The sequence below is a fragment of the Kogia breviceps genome, chromosome 14, assembly GCF_026419965.1.
Source record: "Kogia breviceps isolate mKogBre1 chromosome 14, mKogBre1 haplotype 1, whole genome shotgun sequence".
NCBI lineage: Eukaryota > Metazoa > Chordata > Mammalia > Artiodactyla > Physeteridae > Kogia > Kogia breviceps.
Genome location: NC_081323.1, coordinates 30,423,120 through 30,446,385, shown reverse-complemented (window position 1 = coordinate 30,446,385; position 23,266 = coordinate 30,423,120). Strand labels below are relative to the sequence as shown.

General features: G+C 38.3%; 1 protein-coding gene across 2 annotated transcripts in view; it reads right to left on the bottom strand.

Moving 5' to 3' along the window:
* The window catches only part of KIZ (kizuna centrosomal protein), a 113,324-nt gene that overhangs the window by 67,256 nt on the left and 22,802 nt on the right, over nt 1–23,266 (bottom strand). For both annotated transcript variants that reach the window (XM_059036309.2, XM_059036311.2), the window contains exons 5-6: nt 3,314–3,959; nt 2,621–2,933 (exon numbers count right to left, since the gene is read on the bottom strand). In XM_059036309.2, coding sequence (XP_058892292.1) covers nt 2,621–2,933; nt 3,314–3,959 — 959 coding nt within the window. The remainder of the gene's footprint in view (nt 1–2,620; nt 2,934–3,313; nt 3,960–23,266) is intronic.

Below are 23,266 nucleotides of genomic sequence, written 5' to 3'. Positions count from 1 at the left end.
CCTGCTACCTTTACCAGGTGACTGAGGCTGGACTAATCTCCCAGATGAGGGACAAGTGGCCAAGTTATCCCTGTGGCCCCAACTGACACTGGGCCAACCACCTGTCACATGACAAATAATAAATGTCTGGTGTTTTAAGTTATGGGGCTTTGTACCGACATTTGTAGCAAACTACTCACTCCTTAAGAAAATAAAAGATTCAAGGGGCTCCTTTTCAACATTTCTTTTGTGCAGCTTCATTGTAGTAAGCGTTCTTCTGAGAAGAGTTAATTGCAGCTTGTAATGGAGGGTGAGCTCATGTGCATGAATCACATGCTCAACATTTGGAGGTAGCCATGGGAGTGGGCCAAGAAGCTTCTCAAAGTCACTTGGCTTTTAAAGGTGGAAGCAACCCCAGTGTCCATCAACAGATGAGTGGATAAACAAAATGTGGTTTATCCATACATTGGACTATGATTCAGCCATAAAAATAAATGAAGTTCTGAAACACGCTACAACATGGATGCACTGGGGAACCAAAATATTCGTGTGACTCGCCTTCTCATGAAACTCGTTTTATTGTGTCCTGGAACCAGACTGCAGTATCTCCCAGGTGTGTCTGAAGTCATCATCACTCTCATCAAATTGGAGGTTCCAGTTTCCTGTTCAAATCCTTCTGTGCATCTTCCTTTGTCCCACCTCTTCACCTTTGTTAACTAAAATCCCTTCTAGTAATTTCTCTCCAGGCCCTCAACAGATCCTAAAGTAAACTGAGAACCTCTGAGGTCAGAGCAGTACTCTGTAAGTATGAAATCACAAGCTCAGGTTAATAATCAACCCTCTGAGCAAAGAAGAAGAGCAAATGCTAGAGAGGAAAGAAGAGAATGCAGGCCCCTCAAAAGCAGTGGGGAGTCGGCAAGTTAGCCAGCACCATTTAAAACCACCATCAATCTATGCCTGGGGAGGCCTTTCACCACAGAAAATCAACAGACTCAAATTTGGTAACATGGACACAGAAAACCACCACTGCTGACTGACCTTTCATTCTGGGGGCATTCTATTAAAACAAACTTACAAAAATTCCCCAAATGCCCCTATTTTCCAACAACTTTTGGAAAACTATATCCCAACATTTCAAGGGGCTTGGTTTTAGGGTCACAGGAAACAGTCATTCACACAGGAGAATAGGAGATGGAAGGTTCTTAATTCTATACACACTGAACTTTTCTCATCTCAGAAAAGGACTGAGTCCTGGGTAAGTACACTAGTCCTCCAGTTAGCCTACCAAAATACTAACTTGTCCAATGAACTTGTCCAATGAACTATAAAAAGAAGCCTGTAAATACAAACCTAAAATGGTAACATTCTCTTTTCAGTAATAAAGTTTCTAATGATGTATTAATAGTATGTAATACCCATACTTCCTCGATGAGAGAAAAGTATTATTACTAGAAAAACCCATCTGGCTTGCCTCTGCAATAAAGCCAGTCTCCCAAGGACAAGAACCATGTTGGTTCTTCCATCCACAGTGCAAATACTTTGTACTTGGATGCTCTTAATAAGTATGTCTTGAACATCAGTTTGGAAGCAATCAGACTATAAATTAAACTTTTCACCGTAAGTAGGTAATGAGTGGTAAGAAGCAACATATTAAAAGGTTCAATGGTGCTTTAAAGAGAACATGCACCCATGCATACAAGAACACCCGCCTGGCTTTTCACTGTTGCTGGGACTGTTGGAAAGAGAGAGACAGATGGTATCATAGTGTAACAAACAACATTCTGGGGATGGGGTGGGGTGGGGTGGGGTCGGCGAGGCTGTGTGGAGGTTCTGCCCACATGGCCCATGTGCCATTCCTATTCCCCTGGCCTTGGTATCCTCATTTTAAAAGGCAAGCTCTACCTCGGGTTGTGTACTTAAGTTCCTTGTATCCCTAAGAGTTTTGATGCTATTTGTGCTACTTTTATTGCAGGATTGGTTCTCAACAGTTTCCATATTTTCTACAATTCCACTATCTCCGATCAACAGTAAAAAATCATATATGAGCTTTTATGACTTGGATATTATAAGTGTTCAAAATATATAACACCGATGTTCCTATTTACCCTTAAAGACTCCAATGTCCTCACTTTTACATTCAGAGAATGAAAGCTGCCTTAGATATACAATTACAAAAACTTATTAATGCATATTTAATTGTATGACAAAAATGACACTCTGGCAAGGGATAGAAGGATTAAGCAAATTAATTAGATACAAAGTTCTTAGTCTCAAAAGCTGAATTCCTAGGAAGTTTAACTGTTTGTCACCTATATTACTACAACTCCAAAATGATTGATTTTCCAAAAGGATGGCAAGGTAGGGGTGGAGGGAATGACTTATGAATTAACCAGGTATTCTTTAGATATAATTATAAACTGCCAATCACCATGATTTCAATGATATTCATGCTTTTAAAGCTATTTCATAAAAAGAAAAAGAAACAAAGAAAAGAAATTAGTCCTTATCTAAAAGACTATTTATGAGACTTAAGGAACTTATACATTCATGGCTGAGTATTCAATAATATACTCCCAGTGGAATGGTCTCTAAAAATGTCTACAACTAAAAACAGAACAGTGAAAAAAATTGAATGGCTTACTCTCTTGTTGGCGAGTTAGTGGAGGATTCCTTTTTTGAATCTGGAGAGCTTAGGGTTTGCAAAATACAATGTTTTTCAGTGGGCGGGGCGTCTCTTTCTTGCTTGGAGTGAATTAAATTTAAGGCCTCTATTCCATCTTCTTCTTCCACCGTGTCACCTAGATTTGGCTGTGGTTCTGGACTCCTTAAAATCAGATCCTCTTCACTTACAGAAACTGTGAGGTCACTGCTGCTGCTCTCACTCTCCTCCTCCTGCTCTTCCCACATTTTTCTGCAGGGTTCCTGTGCCTCTGGGTCCCGGCAAGGAGGATGATCTGTAATGGGGACATGAACAGATTACTGATCACTGACTTCAGGCAGCAGCAAGGGGTGACACATCCTACCTCCTAGAGCAGAGCTGCTTATCTGTTAGAGACGTGTAGAAACAATCCACAGCGAACTACAGTATTTTAAGACCCATGAAAAATATTTTTAAAATATGACAGTGGGTTTAAAAATCAGAGAATTTGCTTGCAAAAATATTTCCATGTACATAGTTAAGAACTCATTAGAGTGGAATTTGTTGGCAAAGTCACCACTTTGTTTTTTGACAGATACAATTAGACAGTATTTTGTATTCTTACATAAGACCATCACCACCCAAAAAACTAAATACCAACAAAAATCAGCAAACCATTTCAGCCTCTCACCCCACCTGAGGAAGCTTCCCAGGCAGGATGCTTCTCTTGAGAACACTCGTTTTCAGATGCACTGTATTCTGAGCCTGACGGCAGAGAGACTGGCGGTCTGGCTCTTTCTTCCTCGACTTCAATATGCTCCCGTGTCAGTATTTCTCCCTCTGATCCCTCTGATCTGCTGGAACTGTCACACTTTAAATCAGTCGTTCTGTTCTCTGGACTTAATCTCTCCTGTAATGGGGAATGGAGTTCAGCAGACTTTCTGCCTTCAGATAAATTACTCTTGCCCTGACGTGCGTTGCTTCCTATCTCCAAGCAATGAGTTTGTTCCTCCTCAGACAATGAGCTGGCTGTGACTGGTGTTTTCTCACCCATCTGAAGAGATGTCTTTCCATCTATTCTGTCAGACTTATTTAAGCACTGTGTGTCACTATGAATTTGTACTACATAGCTGTCTGTCACATTACTGCTCCCGGCTGTCTGTTGGTGTGAATGTGGGTCAGGAATTGAAAAGTTCTTTGTGGGTTGGGGAGATTTCTGCTCTGTACTGAAATCTCCAATGCCTGAGATGGCTGACATTTGGCGGCCCATAAAGATTGTTGCTGGTTGATACAATCCTCTTGACGCGGCGGTCCCTGAGTTAATTTCTGCCGGCATTACAACCTGCACCACCAAAAGACATGAAAGTTAAACAGGTTGTGTATGAACAATGAGGTTATTTAAGGTTGTTTTCACAAATGAAATTAGGTCAGGAAGCAGGACCAATGAAAGCAACACCTACCATGTTCTATAAAGCTCATGGCTTCCTACAAAATGAATGACCAAAAAAAAGTACAGTCCACACTATTTAATTGTAATAACAATATTGGTTCACAAAGCAAATATTGTCAGGGAACTATGGAATCTGTATTTTTCAAAAAGAGATACATACATAGCATTGTACAACTATGTGAATGTATTTAATGCCACTGAACTGTACACTCAAACATGGTTAAAATGGTAAATTTTCTGTTATGTATATTTTACTACAATTAAAAAAATAAACTTTGAGTTCTAACCACTTTCCACAGAGAAGTGGATTTGATGAAGCTAGAAAGGCACTGGAACAAAAAAAACGGGGGCATATAAAAGACTATTGGGGGTTTCAAAACTCTATTTCTAGTAGTGTGTGTAATATTAAAAAACTTCCAATAATCACATATTCAAGATTGCATTAAAATATACTACTTATGTGCAAAATAATCTAATTTCCTGTCAAACTGAAAATAATAGCAGTATTTTCTGAACAACTTCAAGTAATTTTAAAGATATTTAAAGCAATTTAAATTCACCGGCATGTCTATGGGGAGAATGAGCATTGTCTCTTCCTTAAAAAGAGAGAGAGGAGGGGTGAGGGTGGGATGCGAAAGAGAAACAGAAGCAACTGGTTCAGCGCCTTGAGCAAGGACACACAATGGGAAGCAGAACTGGAAGTAACAATCATAAAGCCTTGAAGAAGTTAAGTGCTTTTCTTCCAAAGGGACCAAAGCATCTCCACATATATAACAGCATTTAGTCCACAAAGCACTATAGGTTGATGGGGAGATGCATCTGCACCCCTCCTCTGCAGATGGAAAAACTGAGGCCAAAATTTTCAGAAAAAAATGTCACTCACATAGCTGAAACAAAATCTAGGTCATACTTCTTTTCAAACATACTGTCTCTTCTATTTATAAAGATAAAACAAACAACTTTGAAGCAAAAACAAATGAAAAGGGATGTCAGAGAAATGGCGGAATAAGGACCTCTCAAAATTCTCTGCACTGTAAAAGAAACAATAACTGGAAAATATCTTCAGAATACTTTTCAGAACTCTGGAAATTAACCAAAGGCTTGCAGCAATCTGAGGAACATTTATTCAAGAAAAGTAACTGAATCCTGGTAAGAACGGCAGTACTTCACGGTGTTTTAACTTGCCCTATTCGCATTTCCCCCTCCTCCAGTCTGAAGTAACCTTGAAAATCAGCAACTTGTAATCACAGCCTGTAAACCAGCACCCTTATAGACACTGAAAGGAGCAGAAAAGGATTGGAACTCTTTCAAATCCCCATTCCCAGAGAACTGACATTATTTGACCTGTCTAATAGCTCCCTGGAAGACCACCCTCACAAGACTGTCTTTATTTGACCTGACTTGGAGCTGACACAGCCCAACAGCCTTTCCCTGGGGGTTATTTGTCAAAAATAAGCAGAGGCAAATGTTTAACATCAAGGCTGCCTAAGGCAGTGGACAATAGTTGCGCAAACAATAGGCTAACTAAAATAACTTAAAAGGAAAAGCTGGTGAATGAGCTGTCCACAGGGGGCTTTGAAAAGCTCCAGCATATTCCTGGAAACCTAGACTGTGGACATGCTCAATAAAAGTCCTGAGGGGGTGTTGGTTCTGGAAGGAGAGAGATTTGCGGCCTGTGCATGTGCAGTTTGCTGCCCAGGCTGTCAAGCTCTGGCCGTGGCGTTCCGCACCAGCACAACCTCGGCGCCGGACCCAGTTTCCCACCTGACCATGCTCCTGGGAGATGCCCCACCTCACTGTCACTCGGAGTTTTGTAGGGGTCAGGTGTCCAAGAGGATTGAGGTATGCTTGATACGTGGCATGTGCGAGACTCCTGAGGATGACTGCAGAATGGTGGGCCTCTGGCATCCTGGTCATTGAGATTCCACATATTAAGTGACATCATATGATATTTGTCTTTGTCTGACTTACTTAATGAACTTTTAATGAACAGCATCCGTGTGGCTGACAGGGTGTGGGTGCTCCGGCCAGGTGTCAGGCCTGAGCCTCTGAGGTGGGAGAGCCAAGTTGAGGACACTGGACCAGAGACCTCCCAGCCCAAGGTAATATCAATCGGTGAGAGCTCTCCCAGAGATCTCCGTCTCAACGCTAAGACCCAGCTCCACTTAACGACCAGCAAGCTCCAGTGCTGGAAACCCCATGCCAAACAACTAGCAAGACAGGAACACAACCCCACCCATTAGCAAAGAGACTACCTAAAATCATAATAAGTTCACAGATACCCCAAAACATACCATCGGATGTGGTACTGCCCACCAGAAAGATAAGAATCAGCCTCATCCACCAGAACACAGGCACAAGTCTCCTCCACCAGGAAGCCTACACAACCTACTGAACCAACCTTAGTCACTGGGGACAGACACCAAAAACAACAGAAACTATCAACCCGAAGCCTGAGAAAAGGAGACCCCAAACACAGTAAGTTAAGCAAAATAAGAAGACAGAGAAGTATACAGCAGGTGAAGGAGCAAGGTAAAAACCCCACCAGACCAAACAAATGAAGAGGAAATAGGCAGTCTACCTGTAAAACGATTCAGAGTAATGATAGTAAAGATGATTCAAAATCTTGGAAATACAATGGAGAAAATAAAAGAAACATTTAACAAGGACACAGAAGAACGAAAGAGCAAACAATGATGAACAACACAATAAATGAAATTTAAAATTCTCTATAAGGAATCAACAACAGAATAACTGAGGCAGAAGAACAGATAAGTAACCTGGAAGATAAAATAGTAGAAATAACTAACGCAGAGCAGAATAAAGAGAAAAGAATACAAAGAACTGAGGACAGTCTCAGAGACCTCTGGGACAACATTACATGCACCAACATTCAAATTAAAACGGTCCCAGAAGAAGAAGAGAAAAAGAAAGGGAATGAGAAAATATTTAAAGAGATTATGGTTGAAAACTTCCCTAATGTGGGAAAGGAAATAGTCAGTCAAGTACAGGAAGCACAGAGAGTCCCATACAGGATAAATCCAAGGAGAAACACGCCAAGCCACATATTAATCAAACTATCAAAAATTAAATACAAAGCAAAAATATTAAAAGCAGCAAGGGAAAAGCAACAAATAACATATAAGGGAATCCCCATAAGGTTAACAGCTGATCTTTTTTTTTTTTTTTTTGCGGTATGCGGAACTCTCACTGTTGTGGCCTCTCCCATTGCGGAGCACAGGCTCTGGACGCGCAGGCTCAGCGGCCATGGCTCACGGGCCCAGCCGCTCCGCGGCATGTGGGATCCTCCCGGACCGGGGCACGAACCTGTGTCTCCTGCATTGGCAGGCGGACTCTCAACCACTGCGCCACCAGGGAAGCCCTAACAGCTGATCTTTCAACAGAAACTCTGCAAGCCAGAAGGGTGTGGCAGGACATACTTAAAATGATGAAAGGGAAAAACCTACAACCAATATTACTCTACCCAGCAAGGATCTCATTCAGATTCGATGCAGAAATTAAAACCTCTACAGACAAGCAAGATTACACAGCAAGGATCTCATTCAGATTTGATGGAGAAATTAAAAGCTTTACAGACAAGCAAATGTTATGAGAATTCAGCACCACCAAACCAGCTTTACAAAAAATACTAAAGGAACTTCTCTAGGCAGGAAACACAAGAGAAGGAAAAGACCTATAATAACAAACCCAAAACAATTAAGAAAATGGTAATAGGAACATACATATCGATAATTACCTTAAATGTAAATGGATTAAATGCTTCAACCGAAAGACACAGACTGGCTGAATGGATACAGAAACAAGACCCATATATATGCTATCTGCAAGAGACCCACTTCAGACCTAGGGCACTTACAGACTGAAAGTGAGGGGATGGAAAAAGATATTCCATGCAAATGGAAATCAAAAGAAGGCTGCAGTAGCAATACTCATATCAGACAAATTAGACTTTAAAACAAAGACTAGTACAAGAGAGAAAGGAGGACACTACATAATGATCAAGGGATCAATCCAAGAAGAAGATATAACAATTGTAAATATTTATGCACCCAACACAGGAGCACCTCAATACATATGGTAAATGCTAACAGCCATAAAAGGGGAAATTGACAGTAACACAATAATAGTAGGAGACTTTAACACCCCACTTTCACCAATGGACAGATCATCCAAAATGAAAATAAATAAGGAAACACACGTTTTAAATGACACATTAAACAAGATGGACTTAATTGGTATTTATAGGACATTCTATCCAAAAACAACAGAATACACTTTGTTTTCAAGGGCTCATGGAACATTCTCCAGGACAGAGCATATCTTGGGTCACAAATCAAGTCTTGGTAAATTTAAGAAAATTGAAATTGTATCAAGTATCTTTTCCGACCACAATGCTATGAGTAGATATCAATTACAGGAAAAAAACTGTGAAAAAAAAAACAAACACATGGAGGCTAAACAATACACTACTAAATAACCAAGAAATTACTGAAGATATCAAAGAGGAAATCAAAAAATACCTAGAAACAAGTGACAATGAAAACACAATGACCTAAAACCTGTGGTATGCAGCAAAAGCAGTTCTAAGAGGGAAGTTTATAGCAATACAATCCTACCTCAAGACACAAGAAACATCTCAAATAAACAACCTAACCTTACACCTAAAGCAGTTAGAGAGAGAAGAACAAAAAACCCCCCAAAGTTAGCAGAGGGAAAGAAATCACATAAAGATCAGATCAGAAATAAATGAAAAGGAAATGAAGGACACAAGAGCAAAGATCAACAAAACTAAAAGCTGGTTCTCTGAGAAGATAAACAAAATTGATAAACCATTAGCCAGACTCATCAAGAAAAAAAGGGAGAGGACTCAAATCAATAGAATTAGAAAGGAAAAAGGAGAAGTAACAACTGACACTGCAGAAATACAAAAGATCATTAGAGATTACTACAAGCAACTATATGCCAACAAAATGGACAACCTGGAAGAAATGGACAAACTCTTAGAAAAGCATAACCTTCCGAGACTGAACCAGGAAGAAATAGAAAATATAAACAGCCCAATCACAAGCACTGAAATTGAAACTGTGACTAAGAATCTTCCAACAAACAAAAGCCCAGGACCAGATGGCTTCACAGGCGAATTCTATCAAACATTTAGAGAACAGCTAACACCTATCCTTCTCAAACTCTTCCAAAATATAGAAGAGGGAGGAACACTTCCAAACTCATTCTACGAGGCCACCATCACCCTGATACCAAAACCAGATGAATATGTCCCCAAAAAAGAAAACTACAGGCCAATATCACTGATGAACATAGATGCAAAAATCCTCAACAAAACACTAGCAAACAGAATCCAACAGCACATTAAAAAAAATCATACACCATGATCAAGTGGGGTTTATCCCAGGATATGCAAGGATTCTTCAATATACGCAAATCAATCAATGCGATACACCACATTAACAAATTGAAGGATAAAAAGCATATGATAATCTCAATAGATGCACAAAAAGCTTTCAACAAAATTCAACACCCATTTATGATAAAAGCTCTCCAGAAAGTAGGCATAGAGGGAATGTACCTCAACATAATAAAGGCCATATATGACAAACCCACAGCCAACATCGTTCTCAATGGTGAAAAACTGAAACCATTTTCATTAAGATCAGAAACAAGAAACGGTTGCCGACATTCACCACTATTATTCAACATAATTTTGGAAGTTTCAGCCACAGCAATCAGAGAAGAAAAAGAAATAAAAGGAATCTAAATTGGAAAAGAAAAAGTAAAATTGTCACTGTTCGCAGATGACATGATACTATACATAGAGAATCCTAAAGATGCTAAGATGCTACAAGAAAACTACTAGAGCTAATCAATGAATTTGGTAAAGTAGCAGGATACAAAATTACTGCACAGAAATCTCTTGCATTCCTATACACTAATGATATCTGAAAGAAATGATATCTGAAATATCTGAAAGAGAAATTAAGGAAACACTCCCATTTACCACTGCAACAAAAAGAATAAAATACCGAGGAATAAACCTACCTAAGGAGACAAAAGACCTTTATGCACAAAACTGTAAGACACTGATGAAAGAAATTAAAGATGATACAAACAGATGGAGAGATATCCTATGTTCTTGGATTGGAAGAATCAACATTGTGAAAATGACTATACTACACAAAGCAATCTACAGATTCAAGGCAATCCCTATCAAACTACCATTTTTCATAGAAGTAGAACAAAAAATTTCATAATTTGTATGGAAACACAAAAGACCACAAATAGCCAAAGCAATCCTGAGAAAGAAAAACGGAGCTGGAGCACTCAGGTTCCCTGACTTCAGACTATACTACAAAGCTACAGTAATCAAGACAGTATGGTACTGGCACAAAAACAGAAATATAGATCAATGGAACAGGATAGAAAGCCCAGAGATAACCCCATGCACATATGGTCACCTTATCTTTGATAAAGGTCAGAATATACAATGGAGAAAAGACAGCCTCTTCAATAAGTGGTGCTGGGAAAACAGGACAGCTACATGTAAAAGAATGAAATTACAACACCCTCTAATACCATACACAAAAATAAACTCAAAATGGATTAAAGCCCTAAGTGCAAGGCCAGACACTATAAAAGTCTTAGAGGAAAACACAGGCAGAACGCTCTATGACATAAATCACAGCAAGATCCTTTCTGACCCACCTCCTAGAGAAATGGAAATTAAAAATATAAACAAATGGGACCTAATCAAACTGACAAGCTTTTGCAAAGCAAAGGAAACCATAAACAAAACGAAAAGACAACCTATGGAATGGGAGAAAATATTTGCAAATGATGCAACTGACAAGGACTTAATTTCCAAAATATACAAACAGCTCATACAACTTAACAACAAAAAAACCAAACAACCCAATCCAAGATTGGGCAGAAGACCTAAACAGACTTTCTTCCAAAGAAGAAATACCAATGGCCAATAGGCATATGAAAAGATGCTCAATATTGCTAATTATTAGAGAATTGCAAATCAAAACTACAATGAGGTACCACCTCACACCAGTCAGAATGGCCATCATTAAAAAGTCTACAAATAACAAATGCTGGAGAGGGTGTGGAGAAAAGGGAACCCTTCTACACTGTTGGTGGGAAGTAAGTTGGTGTAGCCACTATGGAAAACAGTATGGAGGTTCCTCAGAAAATTAAAAAATAGAATTACCATATGATCCATCAATCCCACTCCTGGGCACATATCTAGATAAAACTATAATTCAAAATGACACATGCATCCCTATATTCATAGCAGCACTGTTCACAATAGCCAAGACATGGAAACCATCTAAATGTCCACTGACAGATGAATGGGTAAAGAACATGTGGTACATATATACAGTGGAATACTACTCAGCCATAAAAAACAACAAAATAATGCCATTTGCAGCAAGATGGATGAACCTAGAAATTATCATACTAAGTGAAATAAATCAGATAAAGACAAATATCACATAGTCTCACTTATATGTGAAATCTAAAATATGACACAAATGAAACTACCTATGAAACAGGAACAGACTCACAGATATAGAGAATAGACTTGTGGTTGCAAAGCTGGAGGGAAGGTGGGGGAGGGATGGAGTGGGAGTTTGGGATTAGCAGATGCAAGCTAGTATATACAGAATGGATAAACAACAAGGACCTACTTATAGCACAGGGAACTATATTCAATATCCTGTGATAAACCACAATGGAAAAGAATATAAAAAGAATGTATATATATATATATCTGAATCACTTTGCCGTACAGCAGAAATCAACACAATACTGTAAATCAACTAGACTTCAATTCTAAAAATATTTTTTAAAATAAAAATTAAAGAAATTATCCCTGAGGAAGCCCAAATGTTGGACTTACTAGACAAAGGCTTTAAATTAGCCATTTTAAACATGTTCAAAGAACTAAAGGAAATCATGTCTAAAAGAACTAAGGGAAAGTATGGGAAAAATGTCCAAATAGAGATGATTAATAAAGAGATAGAAATTATTTAAAAGACAGAACCAAACAGAAATTCTGAAGTTGAAAAGTACAGTCACCAGAATGAAAAATTCACTAGAGGGGCTCAGCAGCAGATATGAACAGGCAGAAGAAAGAATCAACATACTTAAATACAGGTCAATTATGATTATCTAGATTGAGGAAAAGAAAGAAAAAATAATGAAGAGCAATGAACAGAACCTCAGAGACCTGTGGGATACCACCAAGCATACCAACATATGCATAATGAAAGTCTCAGAAGGAGAAGAAAAAGAAAGACTATAATTTTGAAGAAATAATAGTGAAATCTCCCCAAATATAATGAAAAACATTAATTTACACATCCAAGAAGCTCAACAAAGTCCAAGTGTAATAAATTCAAAGAGATCGGGCTTCCCTGGTGGCGCAGTGGTTGAGAGTCCTCCTGCCGACGCAGGGGACACGGGTTCGTGCCCCGGTCCGGGAGGATCCCACATGCCGCCGAGTGCCTGGGCCTGTGAGCCATGGCTGCTGGGCCTGCACGTCTGGGGCCTGTGCTCTGCAGCGGGAGAGGCCACGGCAGTGAGAGGCCCACGTACCCCAAAAACTTAAAAAAAAAAATTCAAAGAGATCCTCACCTAGTCATATCATAATCAAACTACTGAAAGACAAAAAAAGAGAATCTTGAAAAACAGGGAAGTGACTCCTCACATAAAAGGATCCTCAATAAGAGTAACAGGTGACTTATCATCAGAAACTGTGGAGGCCAGTAGGCAGTAAGATAACACAATCAAAGCACTGAAAGAAAAAGACTATCAGTCAAGAATTCTATAGCCACCAAAATGTTACTTCAAAAATGAACGAGGGGCTTCCCTGGTGGCGCAGTGGTTGAGAGTCTGCCTGCCGATGCAGGGGACACGGGTTTGTGCCCCGGTCTGGGAAGATCCCACATGCCGCGGAGCAGCTGGGCCCGTGAGCCATGGCCACTGAGCCTGCGCGTCCGGAGCCTGTGCTCCGCAATGGGAGAGGCCACAACAGTGAGTGGCACGCGTACCACAAAAAAAAAAAAAAAAAAAAAAAAAAAAATGAACCAGAGGAACTCCCCGGGTGGTCCAGTGGTTAAGACTCTGCACTTCCACTGCAGGGGGCACTGGTTGGGGAACTAAGATCCCACATGCCATGCAGCACTGCCAAAAAAAAAAAAAAACAAGGCGAAATTAAGGCATTCCTCACTAAACAAAAACAGAATTTGTCACAACCATACCTTCCCTATATGGAATACTACAAGGAGTCCTTCAGGTTGAAATGAAAGGACACTACACCTCAAGTCTGCATTAAGAAATAAATAGCACTAGTTAGGGTAACTACACTGGTAAATATATATTTAACTATGTTGGTACAAATAAAAGCATAAATATATTTTTCATGTAACTCTAGTCTTATCTTTTAAAGCATATAGGAGAAAACAAGAAAACATTTTTAATCTTACAGTGCAGTATCTTGAAAAGTACAGTAGTACAGTACAACAACTGGCACACAGGGGCTGGCATCAAGTGAACAGGAAATAAGAGTTACTGACTGGAGGATGGAGAGGAGGTGGGAGACGGTAGAGCTGAAGGATCATCAACAATAGGAGAGGGAGGGCAAGCTGCAATTTCACTCATAACTGACGCTGATGGAACACGTTTGCATCTTAGAAAGTTCAAAACTTGAAGGTTCGTATGTAGGGAACTTACAGTATATAGAAAACAAAGAGCAAAATGGCAGATGCAAATCCTACCTTTTTAGTAATTACATTAATTTTAAATGGATTAAATACTATAATTAAAGCCAGAGACTGGCAGAATGGATTTTAAAAAATGATCCAACTATATGCTGTCTAATGAGACTCATTTTAGATTCAAAGACACAAACAGGTTGAAAGCATAGGGAAGGGAAAAGATATATCAAGAGAGCCCCATGGAAAAAAAATATACTATGCAAACAGTACCAAAAGAAAGCCGAAGTGGCTATGCTGAAACCAGACACAATAGATTTTAAGACTCAAAACTGTAACTAGACACAGGACATTTTACAATGATAAAAGGGTCAATCTGTGAAAAAGATATAACAATTAGAAACATGTAAGTATATCTAACAACAAAGTCCTATCTGAAGCAAAACCCAACAATAATAGTTGGAGACTTAAATATTCTATATTCAATAATGGTTAAAATAACTAAATAGAAGATCAATAAGGAAACAGAGAACTTGAACCAACTATAAACCAACTAGACCTAACAGACATATAAAGAAGACTCCACCTAGCAACAGTAGAATACACAGAATATATATTCTTCTTAAATGTACATGGAACATTCTGCAAGACAGACCCATATGTTAGGCCATAAATCAAGTCTCAATAAATTTAAATGGATTAAAAGAAAGTTCTCTGATGACAATGGAATGAAATTAGAAATCAATAAAAGAAGGAAATTTGGCAAATTCACAAATATGTATAAATTAAATAAGAAACTCCTAAATAATTAATGGGTCAGAGAAAAAATGACCAGGGAAATTAGAAAACAGGTTGAGATAAAGGAAAAGGAAAACACAAGATCCTAAAGCCTGTGGGAAGAAATATTTAGAAGGAAATTCAGAGCTGGAAAAGCTTATTAGAAAGAAGAAAGAACTCAAATCAATAACCTAAACTTTCATGCTAAGAAAGTAGAAAAAGAAGAGCAAATTAAATCCAAAGCAAGCAAAAGGAAGGAAATAATAAGATTAGAGCAGAAATAAATGAATTAGAAAATAGAAAAGCTGGAGACAATTGACAAAACCAAATGCTGATTCATTGAAAAGATTCACAGACTGACATACCTTTAGATAGACTGACCAAGGAAAAAACAAGACAAATTACTAAAATCAGAAATGAAATTGGTACTTTGTTACCAACCTTACAGATATAAAAAATGTAAGGGAATACTATGAATAACTGTTTGCCAACAAATTAGACAACCTAAACAAATTGGACAAATTCTTAGAAAGACACAACTACCAAAACTCACCCAAGAAGAAACAGAAAATCTGAATAGGCCTAAAGCAAGTTAAGCAATTGAATTAGTAATCAAAAAAACTTCCCACAAAGAAAAGCCCAGGACTAGAAGGCTTCACTGGTGAACTCTACCAGACATTTAAAGAAGAATTAACACCAATCCTTCAGAATTAATACCAATCCTTTATAAACTCTTCCAAAAACAGGCAAGGAAAAACTATTTCACAACTCATTCTATGAGGCCAGCCATAATACCAAAACCAGACAAAGACATCACAAGAAAGAAAACTACAGACCAACACTTCTTATGAATATAGTTGTAAAAATTCTCAACAAAATGTTAGCAAACCAAATTCAGCATAATATACAAGGGATTATATCCCATGACCAAGTAGGATTTTTCCCAGGAACGCAAAGTTAATTTAACATATGAAAATTAAGTGATATAATACATCATGTTAATAGAATAAAAAACAAATTAAAAAACCCAATTATCTCCATAAACACAGAAAAAGCATTAGACAAAATACAACATGTGTTTATGATTTAAAAAAACTCAGCAAACTAGGACTAGAAGGGAACTCCCTAACCTGATAAAGTGCATCTATGAAAAACCCATAGCTAACATCACAGTCAATGGTAAAAGACTGAAAGCTTTCTTTCCCTCAGATCAGAGTTAACACAAGAATGTCTGCTCTTAACACTTCTATTTAACACCATACTACAGATTCTAGCCAGGGCAGTAAGGCAAGAAAAAGAAATGAAAGGCAAACAAGATCAGTATTCTGTGTTCAAGCAACATGAGACTTAAAATTGTTGAGATGGCAATACTCCCAAATTGATTTACACAGTTAATACAAACTCTAGCAAAATCCCAGCAGGCTTTTTTGCAGAAATTGGCAAGCTAATACTAAAATTTATATGGAAATAAAGGAACCCAGAATAGCCAAAACAATTTTCTAAAGAAAAGCTGGAAGACGCACACTTCCCAATTTCAAAACTTACTACAAAACCAGGGGTAATTTAGACTGCACTAGCATAAAGATAGACATACAGATCAATGGAATAGAAGTGAGAGTCCAGAAATAAATCCATATATCTACACTCAATGGACTTTTAAAAAGACATTATTTTTAGAGCAGTTTTAGGCTCAAGGCTAGAAGGGGCTGGAATTGTTATTTCCATTCCTCCATGCAGGAGGCTAGCATCTTCTGGAGCTGGGTTTTTCCTTCCCTCAGGTAAGTCAAGCTCTGGCTAAACAGCTTATCCTGAGGGCAGACCTTACTAATAACAGGGTGTTCTGGCTCCTCTCCCCCTTCCCCTCCCTGACAGTCACAGTGAGGACCTGGTAGAACTAGGGGTAAAACTCACAAAAGTGTGGGGGGCCCCTGTGGCTGGGTCCCCCGGAGTTTCTCTCGTGGATTTGCCCACACTGAGCCTTGTCAGTCACAGTCCCGGTTTCTCCGTCTGGCACTGCGTCCTGCAGAGGCGTCAGCTCTGCTCTGGGAAGCTGTCGCTCTGCTCTGGGAAGCTGTCGCTCTCTCTAGTCATCTCTTGGTCTCTCCAGAGAGAGACAGCATATTGCCCTGTGACCTCACTTCTCTGTCAGATCTAAGAAGAGTTGTTGATTTTCGGTTTGTTCAGCTTTTTACTTGTTAGGATGGAGTGGTGACTTCCAAGTTTCTTACCCATTGGACTGGAAACTGACTACACTATAATTTTAAGAGCTGTGTATTAACCTCTCCTATAGATATTCCATAAATTATTTAACGAGTCTTGTTTTCATGGACCTTGGTTTGCTTCCCACCACCTACCCTTCCAAACCATGTGCAATAATTATCCCTGAGTGTATGACTCTCTGCACACATGTGAGTAGGACAGCCTCCTAGAACAGAAGTTGCTCTGTCAAGACTGCCTTATAGGATACTACTGTCCAAAGAGGCCATTACATCATTATTAAGAATTTTTCATTATACCACATGGTTTAAACAGCAAAATTATATTAATCAACATTCTGATTCATCAGTATAAACAGTATTTGTGACATAATATGTGACCTATTATCAGTAACGAAGTCTTAAAACAGGCAAAAATCACCAATTACTACTACCCTAATCTAACAACTACTTTCATTTTTCCTGTACTCAAACAAAAAGTTATTTAAATAGATGGCTCTGGGCTTCCCTGGTGGCGCAGTGGTTGAGAGTCCACCTGCCGATGCAGGGGACACGGGTTCGTGCCCCAGTCCAGGAAGATCCCACATGCCGCGGAGCGGCTGGGCCCATGAGTCATGGCTGCTGAGCCTACGTGTCCGGAGCCTGTGCTCCGCAAAGGGAGAGTCCACAACAGTGAGAGGCCTGCGTACCAAAAAAAAAAAAACCCAACCAAACAAACAAATAAATAGATGGCTCCACATGATGGGTTACTGTGGAGAGCTTCAGCTGGCCGTATGCTGAAGGGGACTCAGAGTATATGCACAATAGTGGTCACTTAGTGAAGACTTGAGGCCAATCAGTGATCAGACTTATGAGTTTGAGGTCTTTGATTTTTCACTTTCAAGACCAATATAGGGAGTATTAATGAACTAACTCAGAACAGGGAGTACACTGCAGCCCTAAGTACCTGTCTCTTTGTTGGTCTGCTTAAGGCCAAGATATGAAGTCAAAGGGTAGGCAGGTCTTAGAGATGAGAAAGCCCCCTGGGGAAGGACAAAGGAAGTGCCCCTGAGTTATTCCTTTCAATCAGTTCCTCTCTAACTCCTCTGACCCACTAAGAAAAGCAAAAGACTCCAGGCCCATTCCCAGGGCCAAGAACTGGAGAGAAACAACAAAATCTATATGGTAACCTGCACAATCAACAAAAATAGCATGTACCCACGATTTAAATGCTTACAGAACTGCAGAAAGTGAAAACAGTGACCACTTCAAGATGGCACTGTTAACAAAGTACTTCCTGAAAACAGAAGCTACAGCTCTCTGTGACGGGACATAGTTAAATGCCAATTTTGCCAGACTTTTTAGAATATGGAACTCTGGTCCTCAACAAGCTCTAGTAATACACTAATTAATGAGAACATTACCTATTAGTGTCTATAATAAACCAATATATAAATTGTTTATGGTTTGCCTGATTTGTTTTATCATTCTCTCCCCCACACACACATGCATATGCGTAAGTATATACACATACACACCATTTTCTCCTGAACCATCTGAGGCTAATTTGGAGACACCCTGCCCCCTCCCCCTGAATACTTCAGTGTGTACTTCCTAAGCACAGAGACATTCTCTTTCATGAGCAGAGTTCAATGACCAAAATCAGGAAATTTAACATTGATGTACTTTCCATTCCACAGTCCACATTTAATTGGCACAGTAATGAATACTGCCCCTCCCCCTTCCCTCTCCCCACTAATAACCATTAGTTTGTTTTCTAATATTTTCTGTGGCTTCTTTCACTTGGCATAACATTTTCAGGGTGTCTCCATGTTGTATCAGGTATAAGTATTTCATTCTCTTTAATGGCTGAATAATATTCCATTGCATGGATATACCATATTTTGTTTATCCATTTGTCAGATGATGGACATTTGAGTTGTTTCCACTTTTCAGCTGTTAAGAACACTGCTGCCATGAACATCTGTGTCCAAGATTTTGTGTGGGCACATGTCTTCACCTCTCTTGAGTGTGGAGTTTTTGGGTCATATGGTAACTATGTTGTGAGTACATTGGTACACAATGGTGACATTGTGAGTAACTGTGAACTGTTTTCCAAAGTGGCTACACCATTATACATTCCCACCAGCAATTATTTAAACTTGCATAACAAAAAATGCACAAGAAACCTGCAAAAATTAATTGCTGCTCGCTATAAGGCAATGCTACATTTGAAATGGCTCAGACAGCTGTCTCTCTTTTTTTAAAATAGTCTGTCATTTTGTTTGCTAAGCAACAGGAAATAGGGTGGTCTTTAACCTTAAAATTCTGAATATTATTATGTGTCTTCTCAAAGCAGCTTCTGAGCCAGGGAAGCTGAAGTGAAAAATGCTGTGTTTCACATTATTATTGACAGTGGTATAATATTAGGAATTGAAAAGTTCTTGAGAGACAGCTGTTATTGCCAAAGGAAGGAGTATGTGTCAGTGTTTAAGGATCTGACATAATGATCAACTTTTCTATACCTTCCTATTACTTTCTGTAGTTAAGTGTTTGAGGTAAATCTGTAATCCAAGGTTTTAGTTCATTTCTTCCTTTTCCTGTCACAGTTATCCATCTGTACCTCTTAAAAAATATTGGAGAGGAGATGTTACCACTGATACCACAGAAATATAAAGGATCATAAGACTACCATAAACAACTATATGCCAACAAACGGGACAACCAACAAGAAGTAGAAAATGCAAAAAAATCTGAACAGATCAGTTACTAGTAATGAGGCAGAATCAGTAATCAAAAACTTCTCAATAAACAAAAGTCCAAGACCAGAAGGCTTCACTAGTGAATTCTACCAAACATTCAAAGAAGCATACACACCAATTCTTCTCAAACTTTTCCAAAAAAACAGAAAAGGAGGTAACTATTCCAAACTCATTTTATGAGGCCACTATTACCCTGATGCTAAAACCAGACAAAGATGCCACAAGAAAAGAAAATTACAGGCCAATATTCTTGATCAACATAGATGCAAAACTCCTAAAAAATATTAGCAAACTGAATTCAACAATATATATATATATTTTTGGCTGTGCCACATGGCTTGTGGAATCTTAGTTCCCTGACTAGGGCTTAAACCCAGGCCATGGCAGTGAAAGCACCAAGTCCTAACCACTGGACCACCAGGGAAGTTCTGACAATATATTAAAAGGATCATATACCACAATCAAGTGGAATTTATTCCAGGGGTACAAGGATGGTTCAATATCTGCAAATCTATAAATATGATACACCACATTAAGAAAATGAAGGATAAATATCATATGATCATCTCAATAGATGTAGAAAAAGTATTTGACAAAATTCAACATCCATTTATGATAAAAGTATCAATAAAGCAGGTATAGAGGGAACACACCTTGACAAAATAAAAGCCATATAGGGCAAGCCCATAGCTAACATCATACTCAATGGTGAAAATGAAAGCATTTCCTCTAAGATCAGGAACAAGACAAGGATTCCCACTCTTGCCATTTTTATTCAATATAGTATTGGAAGTCTTAGCCAGTGCAATAGGCAAGAAAAAGGAATAAAAGGCATCCACACTGGAAAGAAACAAGTAAAACTATCACTATTTGCATACGATATGTATTATATATAGAAAACCCTTAAAGACTCAATCAAAACACTGTTAGAACTAATAAACCAATTCAGTAAAGTTACAGAAAACAAAATCAATATGCAAAAATGTTGAGTTTCTATACATGAATAATGAAATATCAGGAAGGGAAATTAACAATCCCATTCATAACTGCATAAGAAATACCTACGAATAAATATAACCAAGGAAGTGAAAGACTATATATTAAAAACTATAAGATATTAATAAAAAAACTGAAGACCCAAATAAATGGAAAGATATTTTGCTCATGGATTAGAAGAATTAATATTGTTAAAATGTCCATACTACTCAAAGCAATCTACAGATTCAATGTAATCCCTATTAAAATTCCAATGAAATTTTTCACAGAAACAAAACAATCTTAAAATTTGTATGGAAATGCAAAAGGCCCAAATAACCAAAGCAATCTTGAGAAAGAAGAGCAAAGCTGGAGGCATCATGCTCTTTTATTTTGAAATATATTATAAAGCTACAGTAATTAAAACAGTATGGTATTGGCATAAAAACAGATACATAGATCAATGGAACAGAATAGAGACCACAGAAATAAACACACACATATGGTCAATTAATTTACAATAAAGGAGCCAAGAATATACAGTAGAAAAAAAACAGTCTTCAATAAATGGTGCTGGGAAAACTAGACAGCCACATGCAAAAGAATGAAACTAGATCACCATTTAACACCATATACAAAAATTAATTCAAAATGAATTAAAGACTTGAATGTTTTACAAAATCATAAAACTCCTAGAAGAAAACATAGGTGGTAAACCCCTTGACATAAGTCCTTGGCTATGATTTTTGAATCTGATACCAGAAGCAAAAGCAACAAAAGCAAAAATAAACAAGTGAGACCAGATCAAACTAAAAAGCTTCTGCACAGAAAAGGAAACCATCAACAAAAAGGCAACCTACTGAATGGCAGGAAAGATTTGCAAATGATATATCTGATAAGGGGCCAATATCCAAAAAAATAAAGAACTCATACAACTCAAGAGCAAAAAATTATCTGATTAAAAAATGGGCAGAAAAATCTGAATAGACATTCTTCCAACGAAGTCAGAGATGGCCAAAAAGTACATGAAAACATGCTCAACTTCACTAATCATCAAGGAAATGCAACTCAAAACCACAATTAGATATCACCTCACACGTTAGAATGACTATTATCAAAAAACAAGAAATAACAAGAAGATATACAGATAGCCAACTAGTACATGAAAAGGTTCTCAACATCACTGATCATCAGGCAAATGCAATAAAAAACATAATGAGATATCACCTTACACATGTTAGAATTGCTATCATCAAAAAGAAAAGAAATAAGTGTTGGCAAGGAGAAAAGGGAGAGAAAAGGGAACCTTTGTGCACTGTCGGTGGGAATGTAAACTGGTACAGCCACTAATGAAAATAGTATGGAGACTCCTCAAAAAATTAAAAATAGAACTACCATATGAGCTAGCAATTCCACTTCTGGGTATTTAACTGAATAAAATGAAAACACTATCTTGAAAAGATATCTGCACCCCAATGTACACTACAGCATTATTTACAACACCCAAGATATGGAAACAATCTAAGTGTCCAATGACGGTTGAATGGATAAAGAAGTGGTAAAAATATACAATGGCATATCATTCAGCTATGAAAAAGAAAATCCTGCCATCTGCAACACCATGGATGGACTCTGAGGCATTATGCTAAGTGAAATAAGTCACACAAATACCATATGATCTCTCTTACACTTGGAATCTAAAACAAACAAACCCAAACCAGGTTCATAGATACAGAGAACAAACTGATGATTGCCAGAGGTTGGGGGGTGGGGGATGAAAGAAATGGGTAAAACTTTTTTTAGTTTAAATAAATTGAAAACATATTGGGAGCTGGGGAAAGTGACAGCAAAGCAAATGAATACAGTTGAAAATACTTTTAAAATCAGGAGTTCATCTTTGCTGGTGGAAAGGGGAGAGGACATGCTGATGGAGCCAGCAGCAAGTTAAGAACTACTGTAATGGTCTCAGTTAATAATAACTGCTTACAGTTTTCAAAGCAGGTGGATCTTGAACATTATTGTACTGTGAAAAATATATTTATGTTATACTTCATGTTTTGCAGACTACTGCAGTAATTTTATTTTTTTCTTATTATTTTTTCCCCCACAGACGAGGGAATTGGTAAGTATCAAGATAAATGCAGAATGGAAAAATGGAGCTGTCAGACCCAATTTCCAGCTTTTCACACAGTACAATTACTGCTCTTAGTTTCTACGTAAACAAGTCCTTAAGTCATACTGAGAAGATTTCCAAAAATCCCTTAATAAAAATTTACATATAACAATCCTAAAGGAATTATTTTACTTTATTGTGTGTTATAAACTGAATTGTGCCCCCCCACAAATTCTTATGTTGAAGCCCTCCCCCAGTGTGACTATATTTGGAAATGAGGCTTGGAAGGAAGTAACTTAGGTTCAGTGAGGTCTATTAATCCAACAGACTGATGTCCTTAGAAGAGGAAAAGATCCGAGATCTGCCTCTCTCCACACACGTGCACAGAGAAAAGGACACACGAGGACCCAGAGAGAGGACAGTCGTCTGCAAACCAAAGAGAGCTCTCACCAGAAACCACCCCAGCTGGCACCTAGATCTTAAGACGTCCAGCCCCCCGAAGCGTGAGAAGATAAATTTGTTGTTTAAGCTACCCAGAATGTGCTATTTTGTTATGGCAGCCCAGGCCAACTAAGACACCATGACAATGTGATTTTTAACTCTTCATTTTGCCAATGGG